General features: G+C 48.2%; 2 protein-coding genes and 1 long non-coding RNA gene across 4 annotated transcripts; 1 reads left to right on the top strand and 2 right to left on the bottom strand.

Annotated features, from left to right (window-relative positions):
* Positions 1 to 4,667: 4,667 nt before the first annotated feature.
* On the bottom strand, positions 4,668 to 5,556 carry LOC136457867 (uncharacterized). The gene is made up of 3 exons (XR_010759830.1): positions 5,430 to 5,556; positions 5,231 to 5,280; positions 4,668 to 4,765 (listed from the first exon to the last, which is right to left on the bottom strand). It is a non-coding gene; the product is annotated as an uncharacterized lncRNA (long non-coding RNA).
* Positions 5,557 to 13,658: 8,102 nt separating this feature from the next.
* On the top strand, positions 13,659 to 16,826 carry LOC136460364 (E3 ubiquitin-protein ligase SINA-like 7). Its single transcript, XM_066460093.1, has 4 exons — positions 13,659 to 13,669; positions 14,390 to 14,502; positions 14,968 to 15,188; positions 16,149 to 16,826. The coding sequence occupies exons 1-4, from the start codon at positions 13,659 to 13,661 to the stop codon at positions 16,824 to 16,826; spliced, it is 1,023 nt and encodes a 340-aa protein (XP_066316190.1).
* Positions 16,827 to 17,686: 860 nt separating this feature from the next.
* LOC136457868 (beta-glucuronosyltransferase GlcAT14A-like) lies at positions 17,687 to 21,555 on the bottom strand. 2 transcript variants are annotated; one of them, XR_010759831.1, is made up of 5 exons: positions 20,730 to 21,555; positions 19,528 to 19,603; positions 19,331 to 19,446; positions 18,584 to 19,251; positions 17,687 to 18,161 (listed from the first exon to the last, which is right to left on the bottom strand). XR_010759831.1 is itself a non-coding variant. In XM_066457881.1 (4 exons), the coding sequence occupies exons 1-4, from the start codon at positions 21,229 to 21,231 to the stop codon at positions 18,737 to 18,739; spliced, it is 1,209 nt and encodes a 402-aa protein (XP_066313978.1). In that variant the 5' UTR covers positions 21,232 to 21,555; the 3' UTR covers positions 18,334 to 18,736. The 2 variants fall into 2 exon arrangements, 1 of the variants encoding a protein (XP_066313978.1); XM_066457881.1 differs by lacking the exon at positions 17,687 to 18,161 and having other exon boundaries at positions 18,334 to 19,251.
* Between the last annotated feature and the right edge of the window lie 664 nt (positions 21,556 to 22,219).

Below are 22,219 nucleotides of genomic sequence, written 5' to 3' on the forward strand. Positions count from 1 at the left end.
GTAAAGTTTCAATTGGTATCTATCAATTAGGATCATATAACCTTACCCTTTGCATTGCATCCTAGCAAGTAGGTAGTTTTTAAACTTCCAAATTTTTATTATTTGCTTGCTTTGGTCATGTTGTCATCAATCACCAAAAAGGGGGAGATTGTAAGGAAAATGGACCCTTGGTCCATTTACTTTGGATTTTGGTGTTTGATGACCAACACAACCAAACTGGACTAATGAATTTGCAAGTGTTTGTTTTGTAGTTCAATAGGGTGCAAGACGTAACTTGGACGAAGGCAAAGTGATGATCCAATGATCAACACCTCAAGTAAGACCTTTGAAGCACAAGAGAAGACCCAAAAGATCAAGCCAAGTCTAAGCATGAAGATTGGAACCAAGCCGTATGAAAGATCGCGAAGAAATGAGCTCACTGTGGTGACCGGATGCAGGACTGGACGCTGGATAAGCAACCGGACGCTAGGCAAGTGGCTCGGCAGACAGGCGACCGGACACTGGACCGGACGCTGGCGGCAACCGACCGGACGCAGGGAATTTGAAGGACCAAAGACAAGCATTTAGCTACAAGTAGTAATGGTCCGAGAAAGGGAGGGAAGTAAATTATGGGTTAAATTATGGGTCAGTCTAAGTAATGAGATTTTTTTAGAAAGCTTGGCTTTAATCCATAATATCACTTGGGGACATTTGCAAGGGCAAGACAAGCCTTTAAGTAAAGTTTCAATTGATATCTATCAATTAGGATCATATAACCTTGCCCTTTGCATTGCATCCTAGCAAGTAGGTAGTTTTTAAACTTCCAAATTCTTATTATTTGCTTGCTTTGGTCATGTTGGCATCAATCACCAAAAAGAGGGAGATTGTAAGGAAAATGGACCCTTGGCCCATTTACTTTGGATTTTGGTGTTTGATGACCAACACAACCAAACTGGACTAATGAATTTGCAAGTGTTTATTTTGTAGTTCAATAGGGTGCAAGACGTAACTTGGACGAAGGCAAAGTGATGATCCAATGATCAACACCTCAAGCAAGACATTTGAAGCACAAGAGAAGACCCAAAAGATCAAGCCAAGTCCAAGCATGAAGATTGGAACCAAGCCATATGAAAGATCGCGAAGAAATAAGCTCACTGTGGTGACCAGATGCAGGACTGGACGCTGGATAAGCAACCGGACGCTGGGCAAGTGGCTCGGCAGACAGGCGACCGGACGCTGGACCGGACGCTGGCGGCAACCGACCGGACGCAGGGAATTTGAAGGACCAAAGACAAGCATTTAGCTACAAGTAGTAATGGTACGAGAAAGGGAGAGAAGTAAATTATGAGTTAAATTATGGGTCAGTCTAAGTAATGAGATTTTTTTAGAAAGTTAGGCTTTAATCCATAATATCACTTGGGGACATTTGCAAGGGCAAGACAAGCCTTTAAGTAAAGTTTCAATTGATATCTATCAATTAGGATCATATAACCTTGCCCTTTGCATTGCATTCTAGCAAGTAGGTAGTTTTTAAACTTCCAAATTCTTATTATTTGCTTGCTTTGGTCATGTTGGCATCAATCACCAAAAAGGAGGAGATTGTAAGGAAAATAGACCCTTGGCCCATTTACTTTGGATTTTGGTGTTTGATGACCAACACAACCAAACTGGACTAATGAATTTGCAAGTGTTTATTTTGTAGTTCAATAGGGTGCAAGACGTAACTTGGACGAAGGCAAAGTGATGATCCAATGATCAACACCTCAAGCAAGACCTTTGAAGCACAAGAAAAGACCCAAAAGATCAAGCCAAGTCTAAGCATGAAGATTGGAACCAAGCCGTATGAAAGATCGCGAAGAAATGAGCTTACTGTGGTGATCGGATGCAGGACCGGACGCTGGATAAGCAACCGGACGCTGGGCAAGTGGCTCGGCAGACAGGCGACCGGACGCTGGCGGCAACCGACCGGACGCAGGACAACAGCGTCCGCTCAATTACAGTAAGGTTCTAGAGCGGCAAATCTACGACCAGACGATGGCCAGCGTCTGATCAGTAAACTGTCGACTCAACGGTCGGGACGACCGGACGCGTCCGGTCAGGACGATTCAGCGTCCGGTCAGTAGCAGTTTCGCGGGAATTCGACCCCAACGGCTACTTTCTCAGTGAGGCTTATAAATGCAACCCCCAACCGGCCATTTGAGGTGAGTGGAGCTGAGGAAATATACCAAGAGTGTTGATACACCATTTTAGTGATCTCCACATGCATAGTGCTTAGTGTTTTATTAGGTGATTAGCATAAGTGCTTTTGCGAAGTGCTTAGGTTGATTAGACCACCGCTTATGCGCTTGCTCTAGGTTAATGCCTAGTGTTTAGTGAGGTTTGCATACCTCTTGCCACCCCGTGCTTGCGAGCACAAGTGTTGTACATCGGAGGGGCTTGAAGTCTTGCGAGATCACACCAACCGTGTTTGTGGTGTGGCCGCCACCGTGTACCGGAGGGAACAAGGCCCGCGGCGTTTCGGCCGGAAGCTTGATAGTGAAGACGGTGGGGAGCATCCGGGAGAGGCTTGCCGAGAGGCACATCGGAGACCCACTTACGCGTGGGGAAGGCCCGAGGCTATCCACGGAGTTACCCAACCAGGAGCTTGGCCCTTGCGAGGGATTCCTTGCCAGGGGCTCCAACGAGGACTAGGGGAAAGCTTGCGCGCTTCTCGATACCTCAGTAAAAATACCGGAGTCATCGACGGGAGTTTGCATATCTCTACCTTGCTCTTTAGCTTCCGCATTTACATTGATTACTTTACTACGTTTGCGGTAGAGATAGCAACACACTAGCAAAATCTTAGTTGCACATTTAGATAGTTTATCTTTTGCATAGGTTTTGCTAAGGTTAGAAAAAGATGCCATAGTTTTAGGGGTTAGATTTTTAAGTTGCCTAATTCACCCCCCCCCCCCCCCCTCTTAGTGTCACGGTCCCTTCAACACCTTTGAACACCCTCAACCTTCTTTCTTTCTCTTAGTCAGGACACAAATGAATTTATCAACCTGGCAAACTATATTGGTTGCCTCCACAACTATGAAGCAACATGTATCTGTGAATGGTTTCTATTTGAACTGCCACTGTATCTATACTGTAAAAAGCACATTGGAGGAACAAGGAAAAATGGATCAATGTAGCCTAACAGTGTGGCTAGGCAAGGCAGGCCCAAAATTACCTATGCTATCAATTGCGACAGTGCCAAAAACAATTGGTGGAAAAAAAAATAAAATCTGCTTAAACAAGAGCAGCAGACTAATGGTACCTCTAAGATAATTTACTCACCCAAATTAGTTCTATGGCCCTAAATAAGGGCGTTAACCTAGAGAAGCTAAACTTCGCGTTGGATGAGAGGGGCTAGAGATTTGGGCAACAGCTAAACTTCGCACTGGACATGGGAACTCGCTAAGCCACTGACACATCAAACTGTATGTATGAGGTGCTAAAAAGTAAGAAATATATGGACGGGACAATGTAAAGGGAGTACCTAGGAGATATAAAAAGGAAAATGGTGGTAGTAATTTTTTTGGGTTACATAATCCATCCTAATTAATCATCAACATTTGTGAATAAACCATAGTACTCAAATCATATGTAATTAACAATAGCACATAGATACATAGGAAGATCAGGAATATAACATACTGAGATATGCACCAAAGTCTTGGGACAGATCAGATTGTTTTGTGCAAAAGTAAAAGTCGATCTAATTGATGATCAATGTCCTTACCTTGTTGATCTTGAAGCATCCAAAGAGCTGTATACAACGTTGGTCTTCCCTTTAGTACCTAATACAAGACACTGCAAGAGATAATACTGCAATAAAATAAGGGACGAAGCTACAACAATCCGGAAACATGTAATGTAGAGTTATAATTAAGTATTTTCAGCCCAACCGAATTTTAAGTATAGAGTACATGTAAATAAAAAAAAGCAATGTTCAGGTTAGGTACTATTGACTATACCATCATATATGCAAATACAATTAAAACATCTTGGTGGCTATGTACATCTCAAGGGAACTTCACAGGTCATCACTCACAACTGACGAGAACCAAACCACCAAAAGTATGCCATTTCTTTAACAGACTAAACTCACCTAGATTAAAAGGACAATAATCCAACCTGACCAATCTAACCTTTAAACGGCAGGAAGGGTGGTAAGATTAACAAATGGCAGAGGTCTGCCCAGTCTTGCACTCTGTTTTAGTGGTTATAGAAAGAACTTTTCTCGATCCACATATGTCTTGTGTGATGAGATTAAACAGATAAATGTCAAAAATAGGTACGAAAGAAATGGATCTCGGGGTAAAAAATAGCCAGGACATGGATAGTAACGTCTCCATCACAAATGGAACCTCTCTATTATTTTGCAGATAGAAAATACGGATTTCTGGCCACCACGATTATCAAAGGCCGGCACAGACAGATAAAGCATCCAGCACAGGCAAGGTAGCCAAGAACAGCACTATCCACCAACCAAATTTTACAAGCAAACCGCACCACGAAATGCACGTGTAGTGGGTACCAATGATCCTTGGTGCCGCACAGAATCAAGCACAAATCCACCAATCAATGCATGAGGTAGAGATTCAGTTCTTGTGAAAATAAACATAAACGGGGGAGACGAAGCGATTATACCTCTCCTGAATGAAGAACAGAAATCCAAGGAAAGATCCTCCCTTCCTAATCTATGCAGGCTTCGCGTCCGCTGTCCTTTTCCTGTCGTTTAAGATCTCTGGTGTTCGGTCTGTGTGGCACACAAGATATCTCAGTTTAAATATCTATGAAAATTATATGAGGCCGATCATGTTGTATTTGGTCCGAAAATAATTTTTTTTGATATAATATTGGAAGGACTGTTTTTGTGGGAAAAATTGTTCAATGGCCTATCAACATAGCTCATAGTTCACAGGAAATGCTGGCAGGTATGAGCTGCGCTATGTGGCCTCATATGTCAAATAGATAGCAGAACCTAAAGATTCACAGTACAAAAAGTTGATTTTAAAATTGTCTAGTGTGAAGTATCTAGCATACTGCACACACTAGCTAATTAATCACAGAATGTTTGTAAGCCAAGCAATGACATTCATCAATGCACGTAACTGGCTGGGTCGAACTGCACTCGCATCATCAGCCATGGCACAAGAGGAAGGAAAATGTAATCAGAGAAGAATTAGAAGCAAAGAAAAAAAGTAGGTACCAAAGAACCTACGCAGAAGGATCATCCAGTTTGTCCAAACTACGTTGCCTCTTCTGTGAGGTCTGCAAAAGAGATTATTCTTAATAAATGACTAACGTGAAATTTTAATCTGCAGCTGCATTTGAGATAATGGTTCATATAACAAGCAATAAGATAGCATGCAAAATTGAATCGTATGTGTTAATTGGTACCAATAAAATTGCAAACCCACCTCCATCTCCAAAGTGAATAGCAGAACGGGCCAGCTGCAGAAGTCCACCTGCACCTGAGGAGGAGCACAACGTGTTTAGCACGAGACGCAAGGCATTGCTGCAAAAAAAGAAAAGGAAACAATAGGCATTGGTAAATCGAATCACGGATCTGCAGCTGAGTAAGCAAGACTAAAATGGCATTAGTAAATCGAATCACGGATCTGCAGCTGACGAAGCACGACTGAATGAAAACATCAGGCATTTTATTAGTAAATAAAAATCTATGCCGCGCGCGGCGCGGGGAGGGGCTGCTGCGGGCGGCGCGCGGCGCGGGGAAGGGCGGCGGCCCGGTGGCTGGCGGCGGCGCGGGCGCGCGGGCGGCCGGGCGGCGTGGGCAGCGCGGCGGCGCGGGCGGTGGCGGCGCGGGCGAGCGGGCGGTGGCGCGTGCGTGTGTGCGTGTGTGCGGGGTGCGTGGCCGGCCCAGGGGTTAAATCCCCCTTTGCCGAGTGCCCCCGATCCGGCACTCGGCAAAGGATTTTTAAAAAACAATTCTTTGCCGAGTGTCCCAGATCTGGCACTCGGCAAAGATTTTTTTTTAGAAAATACTTTGCCGAGTGCCCATGTGAAGGCACTCGGCAAAGAGGAATTTTTTTTAAAAAAAAATTCAAAACCCTCTTTGTCGAGTGCCTTATTCTTGGCACTCGGCAAAGACCCCCTTTGCCGAGTGCCATGCCCCAGCACTCGGTAAAGTTTTTTTTTTGCCTCCAAATTTTTTGTGCAGCCCTTTTAAGGTACCAGGACTCCTAATTAGAATTTGGGGATTTTTTTGTGGCTTTTTGATATATTTAGTTACTTTATTTCGTTTACTTGAATTTTTTCGAAAAATATAAATTTGAACTGCACGTGGTATGAATAATGGAATTTAATGATTCAAAAAATGATAGTCATGTTACTGAGTGTAGTGTGAGGCCGTATCCAGGAACGGACCCAAAATTTTGGACATCTTGTTCACGAAACATGACCGCGAACTTGCGTGCGAAGTGTTTTTACATTCTATAAAAAGCAAACGAAGTCCGAAAATTATGAAACTTGTTGAGATGTCGTGATATCGTATGTGGAGGCTATGATAAAAATTTGAGAAGGTTTGGTACACGTTGTCACGTACGATGCTTACAAACCAGGACATCTCCACATGTGACATCTGATATCACATGTGGAGATGTCTGGGTTTTTGGCATCCGACATCACAACTTGCTCGAAACCTTCTCAATTTTTTACTATAGCCTCCACATGCGATAACACGACACCTCGACAAGTTTCGTGATTTTTGAACTTCGTTTGCATTTTATATAATTTAAAATCACATTTTCAGCAAGTACCTCGACATGAGATGCTCGAGATTTCATGTGAGTTCCTGGATACGGTCTAAACATACCCTAAATATCATGAGTATCAATTTTTGGATGACCAAAGTCCATTATTCCATGTAACTGCAGTTCAAATTTGAAATATCTCGAAAAATTCGACGAAACGAAATAAACTAATGAAATATATAAAAAAAGTCAAAATTGCCCCAAATTTTAAAATAGAGTTTGAAATACTGTGACAAGGCCCTAGAAAAAATTTTGGGCCCAAAATCAAAAAAAAATATTTTGCCGAGTGCCATGGGGGGCACTCGGCAAAGTGGGTTTTGCCGAGTGCCGGCCGCACTCGGCAAAGTTGAAATAAAAAAAAACTGGGCACTAAAAGCCCACCGGCCCAACCCCCGCGCGGCCCAACCCTAAGTCACGCCCCCAGCCACCCGCTCGCTCCCCCGTGCCCACCCCAGCCGCCGCCGCGCCCACCCCCGCCGCTGCCGCGCCCTCGCTGGCGAATCGCCGCCGCGCGGCGAGCCCTGCCCTCGCGCCCGTGCCCGCCGCGCCGGGCCCCGGCAGCTCCCCGCGGCCTGCCCCCCCCCCCTCGCCTCGGCTGCCCAGAGGTGGCTAGCTGGTGCCGGCCGGCCATTTCCGACAGCGGCGGCCGTGTCCCGGCCATCCCTTCCCTGGTCGCGCCGCCCGTAGGAGCAGGGGAGGTAGGAGGAGCAGGGGAGGAGGGAGAGAAGAGAAGGGGAGAAGAGGAGGAAGAGAAGAAGAGGAAGAAGGGAGAAGGGAGGAGGAAGAAGGAAGAAGGAAGAAGGGAGGGAGGAGAGGAGAAGGGAGGAGGAAGAAGGAGGAGGGAGGTGGAGAGGAGAAGGGAGGAGGAAGAAAGGAGGAGGAGCCCCAGCCGCTGTCCACGCCTCGTTAGCGGCGGTGCCGTGCCCTTGATGCCCCGCTCCTGACTCCGCCCACCGTCGACAAGCACACTAGGTTCGCCCTTCCCTTTCTATTTAAATCGTGCAATGGATGTCATCCATCGAGCCCTTGTTAGTAGTAATAGTTGTTGTATGTGGTTTTCGGCCATCGAGCCGTTGTTTGTGGATGTTGGCCTTCGTGCCAATCTTTTTTGTAGGTTTTTGAAACCTCCTCGTGCAGGGGAGGTTCTTCCAAAATTTTCAATTGTCACTAATATATTGCCTTTTATGCAGGAGGAGGCCCCGGCGGAGGGACCTCGGTGACCCTGATTGTCTTCGTCAGCGTTGCGGGTCTGCCTGCACCGCGGCGTGGCGCCACTGCCGGACAACAAGCAGGAGCGGGTTTTGGTGGACTTTTGGGTAAGTGTCTCACAACATAGCTCAATACATCTCCTCCATTGGTTAAGTCTTTTGTTGAAATAATGAACGGATACATCATGTTTGTATGCAGAGGTACTTCAAGGTCGAAGAAGGTCAAGAGACCCTGGCGGATCAGACGGCACACAGAGCCTGTAAGAAGTACGTCGGCGACATGATTCACGAGGCGCGACTCTAGGCCCACGTCGACTACTACAGGTCCATCAAGAAAGAGCCCCTCAACAAAACCGGCGTAAGAAAGGTGGCGCTGACCAAGGAGCAGTACCTTCAGGTAGGTGAATAATATTGATTCGTTTTGAGATTTAGTAGGTCCAGAATTGATCTTCTTATATGTCAAACACTTGATGATGTGTAGGTGCCGGCCTCGTGGTGCATGTCGCATAGATCGGCATGGTCGAGGATCGTGGGCAGGTACCTTGACTCGGCGTACATCGCAAAGCACGAGCAAGGCAAGCGGAAGCGGGCACTGAGGACTGGTCCAACTCACCACCAAGGCAACCGCAACCTCCCCGCATTCAAGCGGGCACTTGTACGAGATGTCATTTATCTATTCTAACACTCAATTTTGCCTGATTTCTAATCATCTTGCCATCTTTCTCGCAAGAGGTGGCACACCCGGACGTGCCGGTGTCGGAGTTTGGGGCATGGGCTGTGTCCCACATGGGCCCGGTGAAATTCGGTGTCGTCTTCAACCCGGATGCCACTGCCCAGGCTTACTCTGACCCGAGCGTCCACGCTAAGGTCAGAGACTACGCGGAGGCGGTTAGGGCGCTCTGTGGCTCAGATCACAATCTGAGCACTGAGCCCCTTGAGACAGAGGTGATCGTGAGGCTAGGGCAAGGCAGGAAGCACGGGCGGTTGTGGATTGCAGACGACGCCGACTCCTCGAGCTCTGCACCCTCTCTCTCCGACATGAGGGCACGGAGCACGGCCAGAAGCCTTCCCATACGTGCATGGCCTACTCCAACACTGTCGCGGGTCGACGAACTTCAGGTAATTCCGGTTTGACTCGACGTACATTGAACGTTACACACATTGATCAGATTTGCAATATTGAAACATGTGATTGAAACACTACAGGCCGAGCTGGCAGAGACAAGGGAGACACAAGCGCACCTGACCGCAGAGCTGGAGGCCACGAAGAAGCAGATGGCGGACATGTATCAGATCATGCAAACCATCGGGCAAGCATCGGGTGTCCAAGTGCAGTTGCCAGCTACAGCTCCGGTTCGACACTTCACTCCTGTGAGTATGAAAGTTTAATGCGTTCGTGCCGTTGGGATTGTCGGCCTTCGTGCCATTGTGATTTTCGGCCTTCGTGTCATTGGGATTGTCAGCCTTCGTGGCATTGTGATTGTCGGCCTTCGTGCCGTTGTTTCTTGCAGATTGGAAACCTCCCCGTGTAGGGGAGGTGCTGCTCAAAATTTTCAATTTTGAGTCTAATACATGCAATCTCCTCTTTTGTGCAGCCTCCGTCGCCGGGTTCAAACAATCCCGCTACCGTGTCACCGGTGGCTGATCGCGTCAACCCTTCGCCGCAGTCCGGTCCTTCACCGTAGTCCGGGGGGCCACACCTGCAGTCTCCGTCGCCGCAGTAGGGATGTTGAACTTTGTGATGTTGAACTTGTAATAATAAACTTGTGATGTTGAACTTTGATGCATTTGTGATGGATTTTTGATGGATTTATTAAATATGCATGTGCTTGTGATATATATATATATATATATATATATATATATATATATATATATATATATATATATATATATATATATATATATATATAGGGAGAGGCTATTCAGTAGCCGACTACAAAATAAGTTATTCTGTAGCCACCTCCATTTACTATAATTTTATATACTAATTTACCATAATGTCAATACATATTTACGATAGTTGGGTTACTATAACACATGGGGATATTTACCATAACGTTATATTAAACCACTTAGTAAGGAGTTACTATAATCTCGTAAATTAACATAGTAATTATCGTAACTCAAAGTGGCTACAGAATAAGTTATTCTGTAGCCAGCTACAGGATAGTAGTTCTATATATATATATATATATATATATATATATATATATATATATATATATATATATATATATATATATATATATATATATACAATGGAATGTAAATTTTTTTTTTTTTTGCAATTCTCGGGGTCTTTGTCGAGTGCCATGGGCAAGGCACTCGGCAAAGATTTTTCAAAAAAAATATAATTTCTTTGCCGAGTACCTTGTCGCGGCACTCGGCAAAGTATTTTTTTTTAAAAAAAATCAGAAATTCTTTGCCGAGTGCCTAACGGAGGCACTCGGCAAAGAAATTATTTAAAAAAATAAAAAAAAAACTTTGCCGAGTGCCTGGGCTGGGGCACTCGGCAAAGTAATTTTTTTTAAAAAAAATTGCCGAGTGCTGGGTCGGGCACTCGGCAAAATAACCGTTAACGGCCTGGCGCCGCAACGGCCGAAAATATTTTACCGAGTGCCCGGATAAAAAGCACTCGGCAAAGACCCTTTGTCGAGAAAAATCTTGCCGAGCGGACTTTGCCGAGCGCTACACTCGGCAAAGCCTTTGCCGAGTGCAAAGGGCTCTTTGCGGAGTGTAAAAACACTCGGCAAAGCCAGCGGCCTCCAGGAGTGATGCTTTTGGGGACCATTATTATGATTTTTGGGAAGAAGCTTCAGATTATAAACATTCCCATTAGGGTAACAATAATTTCTTTCTTTCTTGGTCATTAGATGACACAGAAAACTAGATTTTCTTGCCAATATAAAGTAGTTCGACCCTTGAACTGCAGGTACATGTATATACCTGGTTGTGGCTGGTTCGCCTAGGAGGAATAAGGTGGCAAGGCTTTGGATCCACAACACAAGAAGAGGTATCGTTAGTAAGTAGTAACAACTTGTTCCTCCATTTTGTTATTAGAATGAAAATGAGATAAGGTGGGTATCTTTTCTAATTTTACTTATTCTGCTGGTAGACGTTTAGCTAAGGAGAAGGAATTGGGATGGCTCAAATGTGTGTAAATTCTGTGGGAAGGAGGAGTCTGTTGATCATCTTCTGTTCTAATGTCCTATAGCAGTGGTGACTTGGTGTTGGGTCAGGCCGTCAGGGATAGCCTAGGATGGGCTAGCTCTCCAACTTCAATTAGTTCCTTTCAAGAGAATTCCTTATCTTGTGCTGGGGATGGGAAGAGCATGTTAATGTGGTGGGTTATGGCTGCAGTAGGGTGGTCTCTTTGGAAGACTAGGAATGATCTTGTGTTTTCAAACATTGTGATAAAGTCTCCTAAACAAGTTGCTTACAAGACTTTGGGTTTCTTAAAGCAGTGGATAAAGATGGCGAAGGAGGACGTGGCCAAGAAGGAGCTCCCGGTGGAGATCGAATGAAGATGAAGGAAGGTCTTTTTTTTCTTGAGTTTGGGTTGTGGTTTTTGTTGGCAGTGTTGGTGAGATGAGAGTGTTGGCTTTAGCGTGCGTTGGACTGTAATCTGGAAAGCCGGTAACCTCTGCCAGGCGATCCCCCCGCTGCCGCCCACATCGGCTGCAGGTGGACCCAAAAAAACTTCTCGCTAAACACCCCGGCCCCAACGCTAATAAGCTAGCCCGGCCCCGACCATCGCGTGCTTCTCCCCGAAATCATCCAGATCAGAGTCGCAAATCGCCGGCTCGGTGGCGGTGTCTTAGACGCCGCCGCGCCCGACCAGTTCCTCGTCCTCAACGCCGCCGAGCTCGACGTCTTCTCGCTGGAGGGCTCCGACCAGCCGACCAGGTGCTTCCCCACTTGCCTTTGCTCCCCCTGCACGGGTGTGTTTGATCTGTTTGTATAAGGTTAGGGATTTAGAGAGATTTAGAGAATTATTAGATGTGGCGATTTTTTTTTGGAGGTGAGAACTAGGGTTCTTATTAGGCAAAGTTTATTACACGATGGCTCAGCGAGCACGTGACCCGTGCGCCCGTACCCGACGGAGAGGAAGAAGGAGGTTGTGCCCACGCCAGAGAGGAAGGAGGAGGAGGCCATACCCACGCCCGCGCCCGTGCCGAAAAAAGAAGAAAAAGACGATGGTGGCTAGGGTTTCGGCGACAGCGAGGTTAGGGTTTCCATCTTCGGTGGCTCTAGAAGGGGGTTCAGGGGGAGGCGACCGTGACATGGCGGTGGCGGCGGGTTGAAGGATGGCAAGAGAGGCGGCGGGGACGCCGCCGAGCGGGTAGCGGGGGACAACCGGTTGGGCAGGGTTGGCGGGGTGAGCGTCGCGGCGGTGGTCGACGGCGAGGTGTTGTGGTTAGGGTAGGCGGGGTCGAGGGGCGGGGGAGGGTTGCAGGTGGCGCGGCGAGGCGGCTCACCGCCGGCCACCGGTGGTGGGGGGAGGGGCGGGGGTGCGGCGAGGACGAGGATGGCGCCGATGATCTTCCGTTAAGTTAGGGAAGGGCAGGGTGGAACGGCGGGCATGGGCGGTGGGCGGCGCGGCCAGCGAGGAGGCTGCCGCTGGCCGAGGCGGTGGGGGAGGAAGGGAGGGCGAGGTAGATGAGGGGGTCCGAGTCACGCGCTTCCAGATGTCATGACAGGTCACGTTTTAACAATGTCCTTATTAGATGGCGTTTGTTTTTACTAGAATACATGCACGTTGCTTAAAGTTTTGATCTGCTCAGAGCATCCAACTTAATGTTTTGATCTGCTCAGAGCATCTAACTTCAATAATTTAGTCTGACATTGGTGCCAGTGTCGGAGGGGGTTGCATGAGGGCATCACATCAGCCTCAATCTTAAACTTTGTGTAGTTTCTTAGGGCTATAGCTGCTTCAGAATTTCTTGCAAGTTGATTGATTGAAACTTTGCAAGTTAAGGGCCTATTTGGACGCCGCCTATGCATACGCCGCCTATGCATATGCCGCACCGAAGTTATGGCGACACCAAAAGTTTTGCGAACAAATAGCTCGCCACAGATTCGGCGTGGTTTGGCGTGAAAACTGACTTACGCACCCTTTGACGCATTCTGGCGGCGACTTAACTCTGGCCACGAAACAAACGCATGCAAAATTGTGACGTCAAAGTTGTGGCGGAGTGTCGCACAGTTTGGTAACGAACTAAACACGCCCTAAACCTGTCTTAAAATTTCTTAGTTGATTGATTGAAATCCATGATTTTGTGTTCAAACAATTTTAGATTACACTCGAGGAGCACTAATATAAATATAACTGTCAGTGAAGTTCTCAATACTTGCAGATGCTACAGTGATATGGTTTAATACTACTTACAGGTGACTTATTCAAGCTTAAGCGTTTCCTTGCAATCATATAATTAAGGATTGTTATTTACAACTGTACGTTGTGTGTTTTAATCTCTAAGGCCTTATTTGGATGAGCATGTATCCCCTTCCATCCATATATGTTGGAGTGGATTAGCATAGAACTTAGTTTAATTTTACTCCAATCTACTTCAATACATGTGAATTGAGATAAATACATGTACATCCAAACAAGACCAAAGTTGGAATGGCACTTTTGCACTTAGGATGGTTTGCAAAAAGCGCCATGTCTGGATGGTATGTAATAGTCATCTTGGAGGTTTAACGATGGTGTTTCGATGTGGGGAGGAAATAAAAAGAGAATATGGTTTGGCTGGGCTCCCCTAATACAAGGAGGGGAGTGAAAAAAAAAAGAGAGAGAGGCTAAAATAGATGGGAAGTCACGTTTGATGGATTACAAAATTGGCCAGGTCAAACAAAAATATATCGCAGGAAGTTGCGGATCACTAGGGGTGATTTTGGCCGGCATGTCATGCTTGCAATCAAGCTGTTAGTTACCTTTTAGATCATGCATGCAAATCAATATTTGCATTTTATTTTGTTCGGCTGGAGAAAAGACGGGCCTACCATGCATGCAAACCGGAGGAGACTACGATGGAGAGAACACTGGGAGAGCCGGAGATGCGACCGTAGCTCTTAGTCGTTTGGTACTTCCGGTAGGCCTAAATATTTACCACTTTTTAGCTGTAGTCGTTTGCCAGATACTAGATCTGAACATTTGTCACTTCTTAGTTATATATAAGATAAGGGATAGAGATAAAGATAGAAATAGAGATTAAATCTTACGTAAAGATTTTCAATTCAGCTTGCGTACGAGAAATTTAGAGAGTGAGCCCTCGCGAACGGTGCAAGCCAATCAACTGATTGCACTAATAAGTCCAGCAGCCATGGCCGCTCTCTTCTTCCATTTCCACTTTCCAACCAAGACATAATCTCTTTCAATCCTTCGTCTTGCAGTCCAATGATCTCACCCAAGGAGAGAGCAGCACAACGCGCGCTTTCCATCAACAGAAGCCGGACAGGCCACGGGGCGTTTGCGGTCGCCTCCGTTTTCAAGAGGATTGAGCATGGTGAGTCATCTCGTCACCGCTGCATGCATATAGAGTTTTTTTTTTTCTTGCATGTTTCAATCCCCGTTCCTGCAACCTTGCACTGCCAATTCTGGCGTATGGAGACTATGGATTCGTGGAGGTTCCTCGAAATCCTTCGAAAGAGATCCAGGACCTACGGTTCAGAGAGGGAGTGAGGGCAGATCCAAGAGCTGCTTATAGTTTTCTCATCTGCACTGATTGTTTTGGGACTTGGAGGATCGGAAAATATTGCATGTCGACCTGCAATTTACAAGCACACGAGCGATGAAAGATAGTTATCTTGGTTACTTGTTTGGACCTGATCTATTACGCCAATCGTGTCGTGAGAATCCATGCGGTTTCTAAGATGATTTTCGGTGGCTATTAAATCAGAGTTTCGATTAGTCCACAGTCCACACTGATTAAGATCTTGCTCCATTGTTTTACCCTAATTCGCAACTGTAGCACTAGTCGCTGTACTGATTGCTGATGCAAGAGAGGCCCGCAGATGGGTGGGAAGAGGCCAAGGCAGCAGGTGCCCCCGCCACGCGTCGCGACAAAAGGCCCTAGGCTGCAGGCTGAGACCAAGCCAACACCAAGCGGGGGCGAAGATCACCGTCGCCATCAATGCCAACCTGCTGAAGTGTTGTGTATGCTTCGGTCCATTGACGCCGCCCATTTTCCAGGTATGGATGTGCAGAATCAATCTCTCATGTCCAATGCTTCAGTATTACCGTGTTTGAAAGTTCCTGATTTATTTAGAGTAAAGCTAAACATCACCCGAGTGATTTAAGGTCTCTTTTTCACTCGAACTTTTCTACCCAATTCAAGAATGTCACATGGTCTTCTTCCCTAACTTTGGCAAGGTTAGGGTTAGGGTTAGGGTGCAGGGGCTTACCTGGATTCCGGCGGGTGTAGGGGCACAATGGGGTGAGGCGCCGCCGGTCGTGCAGTTGGGGAAGGCGGTTCGGCGGGGTAAGCATGGGGGCACGATAGAGATAGCCAGACGACCTCCACCAAGTTACCGTGACGGTAGTCAGAGGTGGCGGGGTGCCACCGGAGCCGGGCGGGAGGCGTTGGCGGCGGGGGAGCTCGAGCGGAGATGAAGAAGACAACCAGGAGGGACATCCAATGGTTTTAGGACCGGGCCGTTGTGGTTGGCGGCCGGGGAGCCACCAGAGCTAGGTGGGGAGAAGGAGGCGGCGAGGATGAGAGTCAGAGTTGGTGTCGAGTGTGGGTGGAGGAAGAAGAGGAGCCTTGGTGTTGTATCTATTTGCATTGTCTTAATTTCTATGTACCACTGATTGAGAATAAACAAATTGATCATCATGAAAGGGACCATTTCTTCGCAAAAGAAAGGTTTAAAATACATATTTGTGGTCATAATTCCAAGTTAGACAATCCACATGAATTGTTTGGTGTCGAAAGTCTAGTAAAACTAGGGTGAAGCTATGTTGTTGTTAGGAGATGCAAATACACCTCTAAAAATGCAAAAATAGTAGGTTTAATAAAATTTCATGATATATGCACTCTTTATCATGACAAATGTTTGTACACCATAAGGCAAGTGTACCTCCTCAAATTTGCTCCAACTGGTAAAACCCCTGTTGTTTCACTTCCATTTTCTCTTTTTGGTTTTCATGCAGTGCACGAAAGGCCACGTCTCATGCTCAAGGTGCTGCACCGGGTATCAGGATGACGAGGTCGAATGCCTCATGTGCCGTGAGCCAGAGAAGGCCACCCGCTGCCGCGCCATGGAGCACATCCTGGGCGGCCTGCACGTGCCATGCCCGTTCCGGCAGCACGGGTGCGCCGAGATGATCCCCTACACGTCGGAGCTAGCCCACAAGGCATTGTGCGTCCACGCCCCGCGCCACTGCCCCATCTCTGGTTGCGCGGGCTACGTCGGCAAGCCCCTGCGCGAGCACGTCCGGCAAGACCACCCCGGTGTGGTCCGCACGGTCGTCTCGCCGCGCTGCCTCAGGCCGCTGAGGATGCGCGCGCACGAGCAGGCCCGCGTGGTGAGGCTCAGCGACAGCGACGGCGACGGCGGCGGCGGCGCGGAGTTCCTGGTTGTCGTCGGACAATACAAGGAGTTGGGGCGCGCGCTGTCGGTGGTGCACCTCGTGGATGAGTCTGTGGACGAGCAGGATTTCAAGCACAGGATCGAGGTGGTCGGCAAGGCTGGCGTCCTTTCGCTGTCCGGTGAGACCCTGGACGCTGAGCGGCTGGCGGAGCCGTACGAAGCGAGCCCGTTCCTGTTCGTCCCCAACGAGACCTGGGACTCTCCCGAGGGCATCCGCGTGTTCATCGAGCTGAAATGAAGTCCCCATTTAAAGCAGTGGTTCATTTTATCCTTTTTTTCGCAAGAACCTAGACTATTTTCCGATTACATCCGCATCCAACTTTTGCATTCCAGACAGACTTGAAATGGTGCCCCGAGTACCCGCTTAATATCTACTCTTTTTCTTTCAAATGGTAAGTGATTCCATTTTTTTTTAGATATGTAGCGTTTGTTATTCACCTAAGGTAATAAGCTGCCGGGCCTGTGGTACTCAGTACTTGGTGTTTGTTATGTTGGTGACAGAATGTGTTACTTGTGTTTGTTTCGATTGGCATGGAAATCGATCCATGTAATGTAATGCAGTGTTGACCCTTCAGTCAGAAACGCATCACTCTTCCCTTCCACCAAACAAAAATACCTTTGCTCGTGCGCACAACTGCCTTCCTCTCCAGTCTCCACTGCCGGCACCGACAGGATGAGCGTCCAGCCCAGTTACGTGTAAGTCCGTTCGGTGACTTGCCTTTTGGGCTTCCCTGTTCACGCATATTGGGCTGGACTTCTCGCTTCAGCTCGGGTCCGGTGACGCGCCTGTTGGGCTTCCTTGTTCACACGGATTGGGCTGGGCTTCTCGCTTCAGATTCATCCATTCGGCCCGGTACGGCGCTGCTAGCATAACATAACATGGCGGTGGCTCTACATTCGGCGGAGCGGGCCTGCGACGGCCGACGGTGGGTTACTTCGGCTGCCGGCTGCAGCAGCTTCGGCCGACGCGAGCTGCAGATGCGTGTAGATGGCGCGAACGGCAACCGCGTCGATGACGAGAGACTCATATGCTGAAGGTTGCGGACAAGCGCTGGCGAGCGTGCATACGCGGTTGGAAGTTGCGCCGTAGCGGGCTGTGCCGGAGGGGTGCGCCAAGAGGACGACGACGGCGCCAGCGTACCAGAGAAACCATTATTATTAGCTTATATATTCTGTTTCCATTGCCAGTATGAACATGATTATCGTTTTGCGTTTACATCTCCATTCCTCAACCAAACAGTACCCTGAATTCTGTCAGGTCCGTCTGCTACTTTGTCAAACACGTCACATAAGTACCATCAACCTTTTGCACATTCTATGGCAACTATAGTATGTACATTGCTGCATCAAACGCTACTGGCACTGCATCCATTTCCAATTCATGTAATCTAGCATGTTTCGATTGGATACAGCCTAGTCTACCACACTGCAGTTGGATACCATACCATTGAAAGCCACACAATTCACACCTAAAGCAAACAGATCCTACAAAGGGTAACTGCCGATTTGCCATTGCTCACATCCACAATTCATTAGCTCACTAAAGTCCTGCAATTAAGGGGGTACTGCTTCACTGCAAGAGACCAAAGTTGTTAGTGCATATGCACAGATGAGATGAAACGCAGAATGTCATATCAAGAGGACAGGACACATGAGATTACGAGAATAACTGCATGTCACGGGGGAACAAATCAGTAAGCATTGTATTAACCACATGTGCATAACAGGCTAACAGCAACAACCCGTGACCAACCAATCAATAGCATTCCCCCGTTCCTTCATTTTCTCAATTCTGTATGGAATCACCAACAATTCCATCAGTTCTATAAACAAAGGCACAGGCCATTCAACTCATTGCTACTAATTACAATGTCTATTAGCTTCCGTATTCCCACAGTAAGCTCTCTTGGCTTCCAATAATGCTAGTGTACACTAAGCCCTTGAAGCCATGACAGTTACCAAAAAAAATCCAGAAAGAATAAACCCATCTCTCACCTTGGCTGTGTGTTCATACCACAGGTACAAAAATGCTTGCTCCTGAAGCAGATGACAGTAAGTTCTCGAGACATGGAGAGCTCCTCTGTGCAAAATGAGACAAGCTCAGCGCTTCAACCGCGGGAAGTGAAGCCTCATGCTTGGATGCTACTGCTATTGCTTGCAAGAGTTGTTGCTTGACTTTGATTCTTCCAGAATCTGGTTTATATATGTTCGGAACTTCTCAGCTTGAGAACCAGGTCTTACAATGTTGACGTTGCTCCACTGGGAGCAAGGATCACTGAACCACCTCCTTCTGCCTGTGCACCACGCACCAGGAACAGGTCTGTGACGCCAACGTCGAAGCACTTTATCATCAATCTTGTCCAACAGGGGTTCATTCTCCTTAAACTTCCGGGCAAAAGGAACCCCACTCCCTACTAGCTCATCATAATGTGTAACATTTAGAAAATGGGGTTCCATCTGAGGTGGATCATCCCACACCATATACCGCAAGTCGCTGTTCACTGTAAAATTGCGGAAACCCGAGTTGCATGCAACCGAATGGAAATACCCCTCTAGAGGTAGCATCACGTTTGTGAAGTACATGAGGAGTGTTCTAGGGAGATTCTCCCAACCAAAGACACAATACTCCACAAAGCGTCTGTTTAAAATGACCCATGGAGAACCTAACAGAAAGAGAATGCATGTGTTAGAAAACCATTTCACCAAGCGGGTGAAAAACAAAGTGCAAGTAAAGAGAAATGCCTGTGAAAAATTTGAAACCATCAGGAGTGTCCCGTTTCTCTGTGGCTTGGAAGAACTGATTCCTCCCAGCCAAGTATACTCCGGCATCTACTATAATCGGTTGCACTCTCTGAGACCTACAACATCAGTATACTGGTGAAACTAACAGCAGTGCACTGTGTACCATTCACTATTGCTAATGTTCAGATAGAACATACTCTTTCCATCCAATGTCACTGGTGTGATCAATAAAGTTGAGGTGTCTTGGAACAGAGGAGAAAACATGAATCAAGTCTGCACAAGGGACAAAAAGAAAACAGAGAGTCATGAACAGGAAACTCAAGAACCCCTAAGAGGGGTCAGTCGGAATACAAAAGCCAAAAGCAAAATTAGAACATGCTAGTACCTATTAAAAACAAAATTACACTTCAATAAGAAAGGGCGTGAACTACATGTGACATAGTGGAAGCAGCACATAACACAGATCAAATTACAATACTTACCATGTATAACAAAAAAAAGGCAATGTCATACAGGTAGTGTCAGAGGAAATGAGGAAAAAGGATAACATAAATCAGAGTGTCAGATTGTGCATCTTGTGTTGATAATTCAGTGGTGCACTTCTTGTTAAAGCTCTCTTTGTTGTTCATTAAATTGAAGGGTTAATCAGTTGCTCTCTTAGTTGTTCATTAAAATGAAGGGTTAATCAGTTGCTCTCTTAGTTGTTCATTAAAATGAAGGGTTAATCCCAGCTAGATGACACAAACAAAGCCACAGCCAGAGTTGCATAGCCTGTTCCTGACGATTAGAGTCCTCATATAAGGATGAGAGCACAAATTAGTCATGGAGTGGTTGAGCTGGTATGGTACCAAAATAGAGAATGAAGAAGACAGCATGGCAATCTGGTAGTTGCACTATATCTCCACCTAAGGCGGCTATGGCACCACAGTCCAACAGGATTCCAAACAAGCAAGTTCTTCCAAAATCACCTAAACGTACCAGCAGCAGCAGCAGGCCAGTTCCTAATCCTGGTGGCGCAGTGGGTCTTTGGTCCTTTCAGGCATATTTATGCATTCAATTATGCAACTTGACAGATAACATTAAACGCCACTTAATACAAGTCAGCAACATGCTGTGGAGAACACAAAATTGATTTTTGTAGCTACGGCTCAACCGAACAGTGGCGGTTGCTCCCCTTGCAATTTCCTGATCTGTTCGTACAGCATGCTTTGCCTCCAATTCAAGAACGGAAATGCTCGGCAAACGCAATTTCAAGTAGCAACCTCCATTGGTATTCACAACGACCAAGTAAAAGAGTTCAGATTTGTCTTAGATCCGGACAAGTCTGTGCGGCTGTGGAACAAAACTGCTACTCAAACAGATCACGCTAACAGATGGAAATCGAGCATTTGAATCTTACCGTCCGGGGTGAGAAGGGGGTAGTCGGCGGCGTTGAGCGTGACGAACCAGTCCCACTCCGCATCGAGCCGGAGCATCGCGGCGGCCGCACGCAGCGTGGCGGCGAGGCCGGAGGAGCCCATTGGGGTGCCCGCGGTGGGCCTGCCCACGACATCGACGTTCCCAAAGGCGCGAACGGCGGGGGCGGCGCGCGCGACGGCCGCGGCGAGCTCGGCGCGCTCGGAGGCCGGCGCGTCGGCGGAGAGGTGGAGCAGGTAGCGGTTCCTGGGGTGGTAGACGGCGAGGAGCAGCCGCAGGAGCTTCCTGCCGTCGCCTCGGCCCCCCGCGAGCAGGTATGCGAAGGAGGGCGGCGCGGCGGCGCCCCGGCGCACGTAGGAGGGCGGCGGGAGGCGCGCGAAGAGCGCGGAGGAGGCGGAGAAGCCCGAGAGCGCGGAGAGGAAGAGCAGGAGCGAGACGAAGGAGACGGAAACGAGCGGGAGCAGCCACTTGTCGGCGGCGCCCATGGCTGGCTGGCTGCTTGGTGTCTGTCGGAAGGCAGGACGGGCGGGCGGGCGCGCACGCTGAGTTGGTGGTTGGTGGTGGTGACGCGCCACGCGTCACCGCCGCCGCATTCGGGGCTAGGGCTCCGGCGACGGCCGGGCGGCGGGCGGGGAGATTAGGGTTTGGCGAGATCGCATCGGGGGAGAAGGGAAAATAGCGAGATCGGGATGGCTGGTGCCGGCCGCGCTGCTGTATTTTCTGCTCGCGGCTCGCGTGCGTTTCTCTCTTGCTTGGCAATGGGAAGAGGGGGGGAACGGGAAGGGGAGGAGGGGCGCGAGCGTGACTGCGTGAGGCGCCTGTCGCTTTGTACCACTGCAACACGGGGGAATCGCTTCCGCGGCCCCGGTATGGAGCCTGTGACTCACTGGCAACTGGGCACAACGCTCCCCGGGGCCCAGCAGTCATACGAACGAAGTAGACCGTGCCGCGTGGGTCGCGGGAGGACACGGCACGGGTCCCGCGGGTCAGAGCGACGACAATCACGACGGTACACGCGGTCAGAGCACTCGCAGAAACTGTCATGTTTTCTGTAGCTTCGAGACCTCAGAACTGAAACCATTCTCTCAAATGCATAATTTTAGTAGGAGTTTCGTCGAGGAGTAATAGCAGGGTACCCAAAGAATAGAAACTAATGACCATAATGTTGATTTGTCCGCGTAATTAAGAGTACGACTGCATCGCTTATCGGGTCCCGCCTTGTCCGACCACCGAGGCGGTGGGCCCTACCTCGTCTACCCCCTGAGGGTTGGCTCCGCCTCGGTGGGTGCTGCGGTCGTGGGCCCCATCTCGCCCGATCCCTAAGGGTTGGCTCTGCCTCGGCTGACTCCTGAGGGATCGCTCCGCCTCGCCCGAGGGAGAGCTGGACGCCCACTACCCCTGCAGCTGCCCACCCCGCCGCTCGGACACCCACTACCCCCGCAGGTGGGGGAGGAGGAGAAGGCACTGCCGGTG

The sequence above is a fragment of the Miscanthus floridulus genome, chromosome 6 (genome assembly GCF_019320115.1).
Source record: "Miscanthus floridulus cultivar M001 chromosome 6, ASM1932011v1, whole genome shotgun sequence".
Lineage (NCBI taxonomy): Eukaryota > Viridiplantae > Streptophyta > Magnoliopsida > Poales > Poaceae > Miscanthus > Miscanthus floridulus.